Below are 12,805 nucleotides of genomic sequence, written 5' to 3' on the forward strand. Positions count from 1 at the left end.
AAAGGATAAGCGGAAGCGAATGGATGGATGGATGGATAGTTACACTTTGATTCCACTGTCAAAATAAATCCATAGTGTTTTTTTAAATAAATCGACACTTCAGATTGGATGTGCATTGTGACACAGGACCCCCACACACATGGGTTATGCTTAGTGTCTTTTTATTTTGAAAATAATTTGCAATTTTTGGCACCCGCCTCAGACGCAGACACCCCTCCTCTGCAGCAGGCCAGCAAACCACGACCCCGCCTCAGCTTCCCCACCAGCCTACTTCCCCCCTCTATGAGCGGGAGAAGAAATCGCCCACGACCATCTGTGTACCCGGCCTGAAGACCACATTGAACTTAAACGGCTGCAAAGCCAGATACCAGCGGGTGATCCGGGCGTTGGCATCCTTCATGCGGTGGAGCCACTGCAGCGGGGCGTGGTCCGAACAGAAAGTGAATGGTCACCCCAGGATGTAATAACGAAGGGAGTCAACCTCCCACCGGATCGCCAGGCACTCCTTCGCGACTGCGCTGTAGCGCGTCTCTCGATCCGTAAGTTTTCGACTGATGAGAATGGGGCTGTCAGCCCCTCCCACCTGCTGGGACAAAACGGCCCCCAGCCCTCTGTTCGAGGTGTCCGTCTGCAAAATAAACGGGAGGGAGAAGTTAGGTGTGAACAGCAACGGCTCCCCACAGAGAGCCGTTTTTACCTGCACAAACGCTGATAGGTTAGTAGCTTGAACCTATTAGCTGGAACGTTGAAGACAATATTATTACACAGCAAGCAAGACACGAAGTAGGCAAAGTTCTTCATGTTTCTTGCTCACGGGAGAGAACCGGACAAACGCCGTTCCTTCGCTTAACCCCAGTTGCTCTCGTCCGCTCCCCCGTAACACTGCTCTTTTATTGAGGTTACATGAATATGCATAGGTTCATTAACATATGACGTCTACATACAAACAAAGAGTACCTTGCCTGTGCGTTGTGTAAGTGTGTGTGTGTGTGTGTGTGTGTGTGTGTGTGTGTGTGTGTGTGTGTGTGTGTGTGTGTTTGTTTTTCGTTTTAGGAGGACAATTTTCAAGACAAATCAAAGAGCTATGAGGACCCTCTGTTACATGAGGACATTTTGCTGTCCTCATAAAATTGACCTTTTAAAATGGTTTCTGGGCATGTTTTAATACCCAAAAAGTGTTTTTCTCAAAAGTCTTTGTAAACCAAAAACTTGACATATGTTGTATATTTGTGTGTCCGCCACTCCCCCCTGTCGGTTCGAGTTGTCCCTGCATGCCGCACACACAAGCGCGGGAAATTATACACGAGCGCGGGACATTATACACATGGCGCGAAATTGGAAGCTGCGCATGCGCATTTTAACATTACCCATTTAGACCATTGATATTTACATCAATGATTTAGACCGACTGATTGGGCGCTTCTTATTCATCCATCAATTTTGGCAGAGTTTTGACACGCTTTGGAGAAAAGGTAAGACGGTAATTATGAAACTTTTAAAAGACGGACGTTCTGACAGACACAGTGCTTCAGAGTAGGCACAGCCGTGGTGAGGCGGCAGGTGAGGGAACGACGAGGTACGGTGGAAAGCATACGGCGGAGAGCGCACCGCGGGGACCGGACCACGACGAGCGGAGAGCGCACCGCGGGGACCGGACCACAACGAGCGGACGGCGGAGAGCACACCGCGGGGACCGGACCACGACGAGGTGAGGACGGCAGAGCGGGCCGGAGCACGCGGAACGGTTCACGGAGGTCACAGCAACACGCGGGGCGGGGATTCCCGGACTGTCCCAAGCACCGGGATGGGTTTTTTTTTTACCCTGGCCTAATCTCATCACTTGTTTCAAGGTAAGAAATTACACAAGTGTGTGATGTTTCACTGAGTTTGAAAGAAGGCCTTTTTCACTACAAGATCACTACACTTGTTTAATGTAAAATGGCTGCTACTACTACAACTACTATAAGTACTACTTCTGTAACTAGTAACTACTACCTATTGTACTAATGGTAGGAGTAGTTGTAGTAGATGCAGTTGTACTAGCAGTAGTACTCACACCTGTCTTTTTTGTGGTAGTTGGAGCTGTTTTCCTCCTGTTCTGAGATGATTATTTAAGATATTAAAAGATGATCTTTGCCCAAATACCAAGGAAACATTGGAAGGCAAATACAAATAAACTTTTTTAGATTCATGAAATTTAATTGAGACAGTATTGATGTCACTCTGCACACATTTGTTTATAAAATATTGTAAAAAAACCAAACACATTTGTTTTGCTCTCTTATAGTTGTGTTGATGAAGCACATTATTCCTGAGAGATCTAAAGCTTAGTTTGACAGACAGGTTTAGGCTAAGTCAGAGTTAGGTTTTAGTTAAATTAGGACATTTAAGTATCTTTAATATCTGCAAGTGCATGCTTTCTGTTAAAACAACTCAGACATCAGCCTTGTCTGTGTCTGTTATGTTAATGTAATGAAAGCATAGAACTCAATTGAAACAGTTTCAGTATCCATGCTATTAGTGAAATAAGAAAAATTGGGTGGAGCATGTCAGATACTTGACTTAATCAACACAGGTGGAACACAGTCAAGTTAATCTGCACAAATACAGCCTTGCCCCCATCCATTTATCTGTTAATCAGAATCCCTCCAGCACTCATCACTAGTGATGGGACGTTCTGTATCGAGGCTTCGGAGCGTGTGTTGAGTAATGGAGGGGGCGTTTCCGCGAAGCGCGTATCGAGGCTTGCTTCATTTATGGGAGGAGCTGAAAATGATGACGTCCGAAGCCTCGCTGCCCGGCTGTACCACGTGACTGGTTCATGAAGTGGTTCGAACTTTGCCGCGAGATATGACAGCGATATAAACCCCTCAGACTTCATTCAAAATGTGGGTGTTTGATGGAGAGTTGCGGTTAGAGAGAGTTTGGAGACCGTTTGGAGGTTTATGAGAGTGAGGAGAGAAAGTCAGGAGAGAATGGAGCCAGCTAAGAAGAGGAGGATGTCCTCCCCTGTGTGGGAACATTTTGATTTTATTCCTCCCAACAAGGTATGTAAATTTCTACAGAAGATGTATTTTCATGATACTGATGGTGCAATACAATTTATGTTGAGCTGTCTTGACTTTTGTACAAGGTGAAGTGTTTGCTATGTGCCAGGGAGCTGGGATATAACAACAACATCCATGCTTAGGCACTACAGAGCTTTGCATGAGAATAAGAGGAACACCGATTGTGGAGCAAGACCAGGTGAGCCATCAAATGTCATGATAATATAGCATGCAGTAATGTTACTAAATGATATAACAATATTATACAACTGTTATAAGTTACGTGTGTGATATTTATATTTGTGCTTTGTCTTTATTGTCTTTCCTCAGGAGAACAATCTCAAATAGATGAAGCCCTGGTCAGCATGGTGATTGAGGACTCCCAGCCATTTAGCATTGTGGAGGACAAAGGATTCAAAAGATTTGTTAAATCGTTAAATCCTAGCTATGTTCTCCCCACTAAAAAGGTCATAAAAGCAGTGAAAATTTAGTTTTTACAGAATAAAATGTGAACAGGCAGGACTGAGGCTCAAAGCCTCAGTGTGTAGCTGTCCATACCTCAACGTTACAAAAGCACAACTACTGTCCACACCCCAACCACACCTCACCTCACAGTAAATGATCATTTCCATTTCAAGCATTTCCAAATAATCATTTCCCATACTGCCACTATAAATATACACAGTATACTGCCATCACTACAATATACATGTTTTACACACTCCTTTTGTTGTTGACATTTACAGGCTGTGTGCAAAATGCCACACTCTTCAAATTCATGCCAGCTATTATTTTTACATCCAGTAGGTGTCCTGCTAGAGCAAATGAAGCTTCATGAAGCTTCGCGTTGGGGTGAACCAATTGGATGAAAAGCTTCAGTGCTTCATGGGGCTTCATCTGCCCATCACTACTCATCAAACTAAAATAACCTTAAACTAATAGTACACTAACATGGGGGGGGGGGGGGGGGGTGCTTCTCATTCAGGCTTTACTAATGCCCTTGTAAGCATAAAGGCTTGAAGTTTTGATGTTGTTTACATTTTTATCTTATTTCCTTAGCAAATCATGTCATGGAGAACCACTCCCCTTCAGGATGCCATTAATCACATCCTTGCAAGAAGAGACAAGAATTCAATGTTAGAAATTAAATTTATTAATTCAGTTAAAGGTGAGTGACTTCGACACACTGCAGGCTAGACTGAGGGGTTACGCATCACCAGTGGCGACCTGTACAAACATCAATATAAATTAAAATTAAAGGTATTTTAATAATTTAGTTATTAGCGAGCCTGGCTATTTATGTTTTCTTTATTATATATGTAGAATTGAAAAAAGCACAACATTGCATACTTGTTATTTACAGATATACATATTTAATGAATTGATTATTTGCAGTGCTGCCACACCTGTGTCTCTAATATGGTTGTTTCTTCAGGTCGTGGCATCTTCACTTTAGCCAATTTCAAACAAGGAGACTTCGTGGTCGAGTATAGAGGGGAGCTTATTGATGCAACTGAAGCTGAACACAGACGTAACCTGTACCCCAGCGCATGTTCAGGCTTCATGTTTGAATTCATATGGAAGCAGAAGACATTGTGGTAAATTCAAAATGACTGAATGTTTACATTTCTATTGCAAGGTCAGGATTTCTGAAGCAAACATCTCATATTGCTCTTTAACGAGTCCTTACCTCTAGTACCCGGCCCCGTCAGTCCCCAGAATCTATAGAAGGGGGAGTGACGGACCCGTGGAATAGCGGGATCTCATTCTTACTAAGGCTCCGTCATTTCCCGGTGACCCTGTGGTCCCCGGGAACTCTCGGTACTGGGGACTGACGGGACTCCCACATATGCTGAGGGCCCGTTAGTCCCCGTATTAAGCCTGTGTGTGCCTTCTCTAATACACACTCACGGGCGTAATGTACGGGGTTAGAGGGGTAATAATATAAGCCTACATTTTACAGCTAAGACAGTGTGCTCACGCTGCTGTGAAGATTTAAAATATAATATAGAGATAGAGAAAATAATAAGAGAAAATAATGAGAAAATAATAAGAGAAAATTCAAATGGCCAGGGCTGAATGAGCGGCCCTGTGTCTGTGCGCATTTGGCACATGTGGACACGGAGACTCGTGCACTGTTATACTGTGTCCAAAACTACTGTATAATATGTACAATGCCAAAATAGTACATGTCAAGTGTTCTGCCTGTGAGGTAGGTAGATGGATGGCTTGATGGATAGGTGAAAAACCTTTCAACACAAAAAAATAAAGAACATTTCATTAATCATTCAGATAAATTAAATGCATTATACAGAAGACAAATGAAATAACAAAAATATACACTTCAGTAAAGCCACTTTTGTCTAAACTATCATTTATCCTAGTTTTAGTTTTACATTCATTAGTTTTTGAATCAGAGGTGAGTAATTTCAAACAACGAAGATGAAATAAACTGGTCTACCTTGCATTTTTTACACTTTCTGTAACAATTACATTTTTAAAGTATACATTTTAGAGTTTACAAATATTTTAATAAAGACTTTAACCAAGGATTTTCTTTTACAAAGAATTATTTTCCTTAAATTAAACCAAACATATTTACACTAGTTTTAAGATTTAACCAAGGATTTGGGGTAATTACTTTTAGTATTAATTAACATAAATGTGTGGGAAACACTATCTACATAAACAATCTATTCAAACTTAAACATTTATTTTAATATCAATATAATTTTTTAAACTTAAATGCAGTAACTATTTCCCAAAGCATAAATACATTTCCACAATTGAGCTTCCATATTTCCCAAACATATAAGCAGCAAATATGAGTCCGAGCTTACCGATAGCCCGTCTAACTCAAAGGCTTCCTCACAGTGGAAAGTGGATTGTGCTTGGTTTGCTGTCCTCTCAGTATGTCGCACTCGGGTCAAATGACTGCTGCATGCATTTTAAGGTCTACTAGGCACGCCCGCCCTTGATTGCTCTAATTCAACTCACCTGGCAGAGCAGTGCACACCAGGCTGCGCTTAGCTGTAGATTGCACAAGGTCTAATCAGTGGCCACGCGCAAGCAGCAGCACAGAGCAGGTAGTGGGCAAGAGGAGGAAGAGAAGAGAAGAGTAACAGCCACACCTACTAGGGCTACGTTCACACTGCAGGCAAAAGCGCATCAAATCGGATTTTTTTGACCCTATGCGACCCATATCCGATCATGGTATGACAGTGTGAACGGCACAAATCCGATATTTTCAAATCCGATCTGGGTCACTTTCGTATGTGGTCCTGAATCCGATACATATCCGATGTTTCAGAAAGCGACTGCTGTGTGAACGGTCAAGTCGCATTAAATCCGTCTTTTACGTCACTGACACAAGACAGACGCCAATTATCAGCACCGGAGAAGCGCCCGATAAGACATCGCGAACGCTTCCTGGCCACCCGGTGAAACTGCTGGGAAGACAACGTTGGAGAAACGTGAACATTTTATTTGTACTGCATAATCTGCAGATTCTGACAGAAATCTGCAACTATCCTTTGAAGCACCGCTCCTCTCTAAAACAGCAATAAGGATAATTATTAGGTTATCTACATTATTATGTAAATAACAAAATAACTTAAAGCAAAAATTGGGAAACGTGAAGTCCGAAGTCTTTATATTAAGGGCCATCAGTCAAACAATATTGTTTGCTCTGTGTCTAAACAGAGCGCGTTGTGTGACATCTTCTTTTGCACATGCAGGCCGCTTTGAGCGTTCACACTAGAGCTCGTTTGCTGTCGCATTTTATTTGTAGTGTGAACGAGCAGACAAAAAATTCGGATTTGATCAAAAAATCGGAATTGAGCATTAAGACCTGCAGTGTGAACGTAGCCTAGGTCAGCGCAACAGTACAACAAAACCACGTTTAAGCTCTAAGCACAAGTAGAAGCGCAAACACTTATCTCAGTCAGAAAGCAATGCGTCCTTGACTGATGGACCCTCTTTAACTTATCAACTATGCATTTAACAACTAAACTTGTATTGGATGTTGTGTTTGTGTTGGTGCTTAAAAATTATAGTATAGTTCATAGGCATGTCACTATAAATGTTTGTTTAATGTATGTTTCCAAATTTGCAGTATTGATGGAGCACTTGAAGATGGGTCATTTGGGCGACTAGTAAACGATGAACACAGGACACCAAATTGCAGAATGAAGTTGATTGAAGCAGAAGGGAAGCCACATCTCTGCCTTTTTGCACTGAAGGAAATTGCGGCAGGAAGTGAAATTACTTATGACTATGGTGGGAAAGAATGGCCCTGGCGGAAAAAGGTGGGTCATTTAAAAAAAAATTTCCCCCTATGAATTGTTGTTTAAAACATACATATCTAGATGTCACAATTAGGGCTGCAACTAACGATTATTTCAATAATCGATTAGTTGTCGATTAATCGATTAGTTGTTTCAGCCCTAGTCACAATATTTAAATGTCCTCTTGGTGGTATTCAATCTGGTTTAGCTAAATCTTGAATTTGTATGACTTTCCCAAGTGATGATTGCAAGCTTATCTGTTTTGTGTCCCCTCCACAAGTGTGTTTTACTGAGTGGCCACACACTGGAGGTGAAACAGTGAAAGCATCAGTTTGAGCTCAGATGTCATTATGAGGCTGATGGACAGTGTCCTTGAAAACCTTGGGTTTTTCTGTGTCAGGCATATACATGCACCTTTTACTCACAGTCACTTTAGCTTCTTAGTATTGTCTTACTTTGGCTTCACTTAACTAGGTAAGGGTTAATCACTCTGTTTCCTTGCAGTTAGGGTGAGAGTTAGAACTGTATTTAACTGAAGGTGAAACAGAAAATGCTTAACTATGTGTGTGTGTGTCTGACACAGACAAAACTCAAGGTATGTGAGAACACTGTCCTGACATCTGAGCTCAAACTGAGTCTTTCACTGTTTCATCTCCAGTGTTTGGCATACTCAGAAAAACACATGGGTTGAGGGGACACTGGTTAGAAAAGACCACTCGTAGTGGATTAAATACATTTCCACTGTAGCTGCCAGATGTTTACAATATTTGTTCTACTTTTCATACCCAGCTAAAGATCGCAAGCATCCCTTCTGGTCAACAGTGTGTTGCAGAGCCTATTGCCCATGACGTGGAGCACCATGTGATCTCTACAGACTCATTCACAGGTGAGTCCCTGCTTGAGTAAGCACTACCTGTTAAACCCTGGGGTCTTGCAAAGCACTATGCCTCCATGTCTTGTGTTCTCTTCTACAGACAGAGAATTAAAAGCAGAGTGTCAGTCATCTAGACCTACAGCAGACAACTCTGAGCATGAGGTTAGCATGGATTCATCTGTTTACTAAAGATTGTATCAATGTGTAGTTTGGTAAATAGTGTGGTTTGTAAAGATCATGTTTATCAATTGATTACAATTATACTGCATGTACAGTCTTTAAATCATTGTAAGTACAGGTAGTCATCATTTAACAGTGCATTTCCCTCTCAACATCATTTGGGTGTTTTAAGGTTTGACTGAGAGTGTCCCTCTTGATCAGATGGACACTGTACCATTGATGCTTGTTCATCTTTGCATCTTTTTAGGTGCATTCTGTTGGAGGTCAGCGTGGCACTTCTTCTCTGAAAGAGTTAATTGGTGAAGTTGGTGTCCAGTATCAGGAGTTGTCACCCCAAGCGTTCTCAGAAGAACTTACCAGTGGTCAGTTTTGAGTAAATGTTGTTAACTTCTGGCAATGCATGACATGCCTGAAGGTTTGCTGCATGAAAAATGTGCCAGTATTGGGACATTTCTGATGATTCTATAGTGTCTTGATGGATATTTTGAGTAGAATTGTAACAGTCAGGGATGTGAATTGATTGCGTTATGCGTAGATGTGTTTTTTTGACTTAACGAAAGTCAAGCACTGAATATCCTTGTGTTCCCTTGTACAGAGAGCAAATCGAAAGAGGTGCCACAATCATCCAGAGCTGTGGAACACATTATATGAACCGATACAAATAAACAACATTTTCAGGGATTTCTATAAAACGTTGTATTCACCACAAATAAACCCATCTAAAAAAGAAATTGATCAGTTTTTGGACAACATAACTCTTCCAAAATTATTGGACACTCAAGCAATGGCACTGGATTCACCACTGACACCAGGTGAACTCCAGGAAGCCCTGATAAGTATGCACAATAATAAGGCTCCAGGTCCAGATGGCTTTCCTGCAGAATTCTACAAAGAATTCTGGTCGATTCTAGCACCAGTTTTCTACAGAACGTTGTTGGAAATTAAAGAAAAGGGCAGACTTCCATCAAATATGAATTCTGCAAACATTAATCTCCTGCTAAAACCAGGCAAAGACCCTGTATATCCCTCAAGCTATCGTCCAATATCCCTTATAAATGTAGACCTTAAAATAATCTGCAAAGCTCTCTCAAAGAGACTGGAGAAAATAACCCCCCTCTTAATTCATCCTGACCAAACTGGTTTCATAAAAGGTAGGCACTCATCAACAAATACACGTAGATTACTTAATTTAATAGACTACTCATACAGTAAAAACCTAGAAACTACAATATTCTCTTTAGACGCAGAAAAAGCATTTGACAGAGTTAACTGGAAATTTCTATTTGCAACTTTACACAAATTTGGTTTTGGATCCTCTTTCATAAACTGGTTAAAAATATTATATAATTCCCCAACAGCTTGTGTTAGAACAAATGACCAGACATCCTCCAGCTTCTGTCTCTTGAGGGGCACCAGGCAGGGATGCCCACTCTCCCCTTCACTATTTGCAATTTTTATTGAACCACTAGCAGCAGCAAATAGACAGAATTCAGTAATTAAGGGCATAAAATGCAAAAACTTGGAACATAAAATCAGCCTTTATGCGGATGATGTGTTACTCTTTCTCCAAAATTCACAAACCAATATCTCTGGGGTGATTGAATTGATAAACTCTTTTGCAAGAATATCAGATTACTCAATTAACTGGTCAAAATCTACAGTCCTACCGATTAATTGCTCCTTCCATAATTCCTCTTCTACACCACTGCAATCGGGAAATATAAAATATTTAGGTATTAATGTTTCTCCCAAGCTTGCAGATCTAACTAAATTAAACCATATCCCACTTTTAAAGAAGGTAGAAGATGATTTGGCTAGATGGAAATGTCTACCCATATCACTCATGGGAAGGGTTGCCGCTATAAAAATGATGGTCTTACCAAAAATAAATTATTTATTCTCAATGATCCCAACTAAATCGCCACAAGATTGGTTCAGATCTCTAGATTCATGTATGTCCAAATTCCTTTGGAAAAATAAACCCCCACGTATAAGCTTAAAAACACTACAAAAGACCAAGGATAAAGGAGGACTAGAACTGCCTAACTTTCAGCACTACTTCTTAGCCAACAGGCTTCAGTTTATCTCAGGATGGCTAAAACACACCCTCTTAGATGAACCTTGGCTAGATGTAGAACAAGCACTCTGCAATAATCTAGAGATCTCAGACCTACCATTTATCAGCTCAAACATCCAACGACATGAATGCTTTAAAAGCATCAACATCAGCTCTTCTCTGACAGCATGGTGGGAGTTTCTAAAATTGACGGCGTCTTCATTAATCCCATGCAAACGTACACCTATCTGGAACAACCCTGACATATTACAAAACAATAATATGATAAACTTTTCAGATTGGAGTGATAAAGGAATCAAATATTTAGAACATATACTAGAAGGAACAGAATTTATTTCATTTGACGGACTAGTTACACAATATGGGATCAACAAGAAAAGATTTTTAGAATATCAACAAATTAAATCCATAGTAAAAAAGAAATTTAAACCGGGTCAAGTTGAACTACAAACACCACCAAGTGTGGTTCAATTTCTTACTCTTAAACCCCCCAAATTACTATCGAAAATATACAGAATGCTTTCTAAAACAGATGAATCAATATCACTTCCTATTGCAAAATGGGAAGCGGATTTATCAGTTAACTTAGACCTAAACTTCTGGTCTCAGATTTGCTTAAAAACCTTTCATCTAATTAGAAATCCCAGTCTTCAATTAATTCAATACAAAATATTACATAGAGTACACTATACAGGTCATCGGATGTTCAAGATGGGCTTTACGTCTACCAACAACTGCTCACACTGCCAAACCAATTCACCGGACAATTATATCCACGCTCTTTGGTTCTGTCCACCAGTTCAGAAGTTTTGGCGCGAGATATGTGAAGACTTATCGAAGTGTCTGAAATGTAACATTCCAACTTCCCCCTTAGTGTGTTTGTTGGGCAGCTTAGATAATGTCACTTCAGAAAAGAATATAGCCCATATGATCTTCACTGCCCTATGCATAGCCAAGAAAACAGTCCTCATGAACTGGAAAAATAAAAATAATCTTAATTCTAACCAATATAGAAATTATCTATTAGATTACATTAGTCTTGATACAGCCTCTGCCACCACATCAGATCAATTGCTCTGGGCTCCTTTGATCAGCTCCATCACCTAGTGGGGGTGGGGGGGTCATAGTTTGGTCCCGCCTTCACTGTTGTGATTGGTGTGGGGGTAGGGACAGGCTTAGGGCGTCGGGGGGTTCCCCGGAGGCATCTTCCTTGGGGGGCTCAACCCGGGGTAGCGGTCATGTCCGGTTAGGGGCTCTGTTGGCTCTCCGGTGACTGTTTCCTCGCGGCTGCGTGCAGCGGGGCTAGGGGAGGGTCTGTGCTGACGGACGTGGGTTACTGACCTGGTAGCCTGGCTGGCCCTGGGTGGGTCCGGGATGGGCGTGAGGTTCTGGGGGCGCTCCGTCTCTGGGCTGGGGCCCGGACTGGGCCTCGGGGGCTTGGGTCCTGGTTGGTGTGTTGCCGGGGTTGTGGGCGGGTGGGTGCATGGGGGCCCAGCCCTGGAGCAGGGTGCTGCCGGTGCGTCGAGCCACCTGGGGGGCTCTTCAACTGGTGGGGGAGATTGTCACATCTTGCAGGAGCTTTCCTCTCCTCAGGAGCTCCCTCTGCAGGAGGGGGAGATACAGGAGAGGTGGAGGAAGATCTCAGCCTGGGTGTTTATTGTCTTATGTAGTCTGGAAGATGAGTGGATGGTGGGGTGGGTGCAGTTTTCTCTGTGGTGGGGTTGGGTGGACTGTCCCGGGCTCTGTGGGGCCGGGCGGCGCTGCTGCACTGGGCCCGGTCTGGATGGGCCTGGGCCCCCTTTCCCTGGCGGGTCGCGGAGTATGGGGGTGCCTACTGGGGTCAGCGGGGGAGCTGGCCCCAGGGAGGGGTCACTTGCCCCTCCCTTCCTTCCCTCCCCATCTCCAGCTGCCTCCCTCTTCCCGCTCCACCACAACCACCCACACATGCAGGGCCTTGGAGTAGGGGTATGTCACCAGGGTGCAGAGGAGGCTACCCCCCCCTCTGTCCCCTTCTGGCTGCCTCTGCCTCAATTTTATCCCACAACTTAGACATTCACATTACTCACACTCTCATTACACATAGGATCTTGGGGGTGGGCACGATACACGGAGTCCAAAGTACCATCAGGGTGTACACCCCACCCCTGGCATCGTTGCCCACCTCTCAATTTTAAATACACGTAGACATTGAGGGCTAGCAGGAGGGACCATGCGCTTACCTGCTGCTCTCTGGCAGGTAGCTCCATGCCCTCCTGGGTTTTAAATGCACCTTAGAACACACATGCATCAACATTACAATGAGCGGGTGGAGGGAGGTTTGGAGTCTTCTCTCACCCCCGTT

At 42.7% G+C, this 12,805-nt stretch overlaps 1 protein-coding gene across 1 annotated transcript; it reads left to right on the forward strand.

Annotated features, from left to right (window-relative positions):
• Positions 1-868: 868 nt before the first annotated feature.
• LOC309714576 (histone-lysine N-methyltransferase set-1-like) lies at positions 869-9,038 on the forward strand (the record flags this gene model as incomplete). The annotated part of the gene is made up of 8 exons (XM_082547120.1): positions 869-1,850; positions 4,107-4,215; positions 4,483-4,645; positions 7,162-7,354; positions 8,123-8,219; positions 8,308-8,369; positions 8,635-8,749; positions 8,983-9,038. Exons 2-8 carry the CDS (start codon positions 4,113-4,115, stop codon positions 9,036-9,038), a joined length of 789 nt encoding a protein of 262 aa, XP_082403246.1. The 5' UTR covers positions 869-1,850; positions 4,107-4,112.
• Positions 9,039-12,805: the final 3,767 nt, after the last annotated feature.

This window comes from Aulonocara stuartgranti, assembly GCF_965226115.1.
Source record: "Aulonocara stuartgranti genome assembly, chromosome: 9".
Taxonomy (NCBI): Eukaryota; Metazoa; Chordata; class Actinopteri; order Cichliformes; family Cichlidae; genus Aulonocara; species Aulonocara stuartgranti.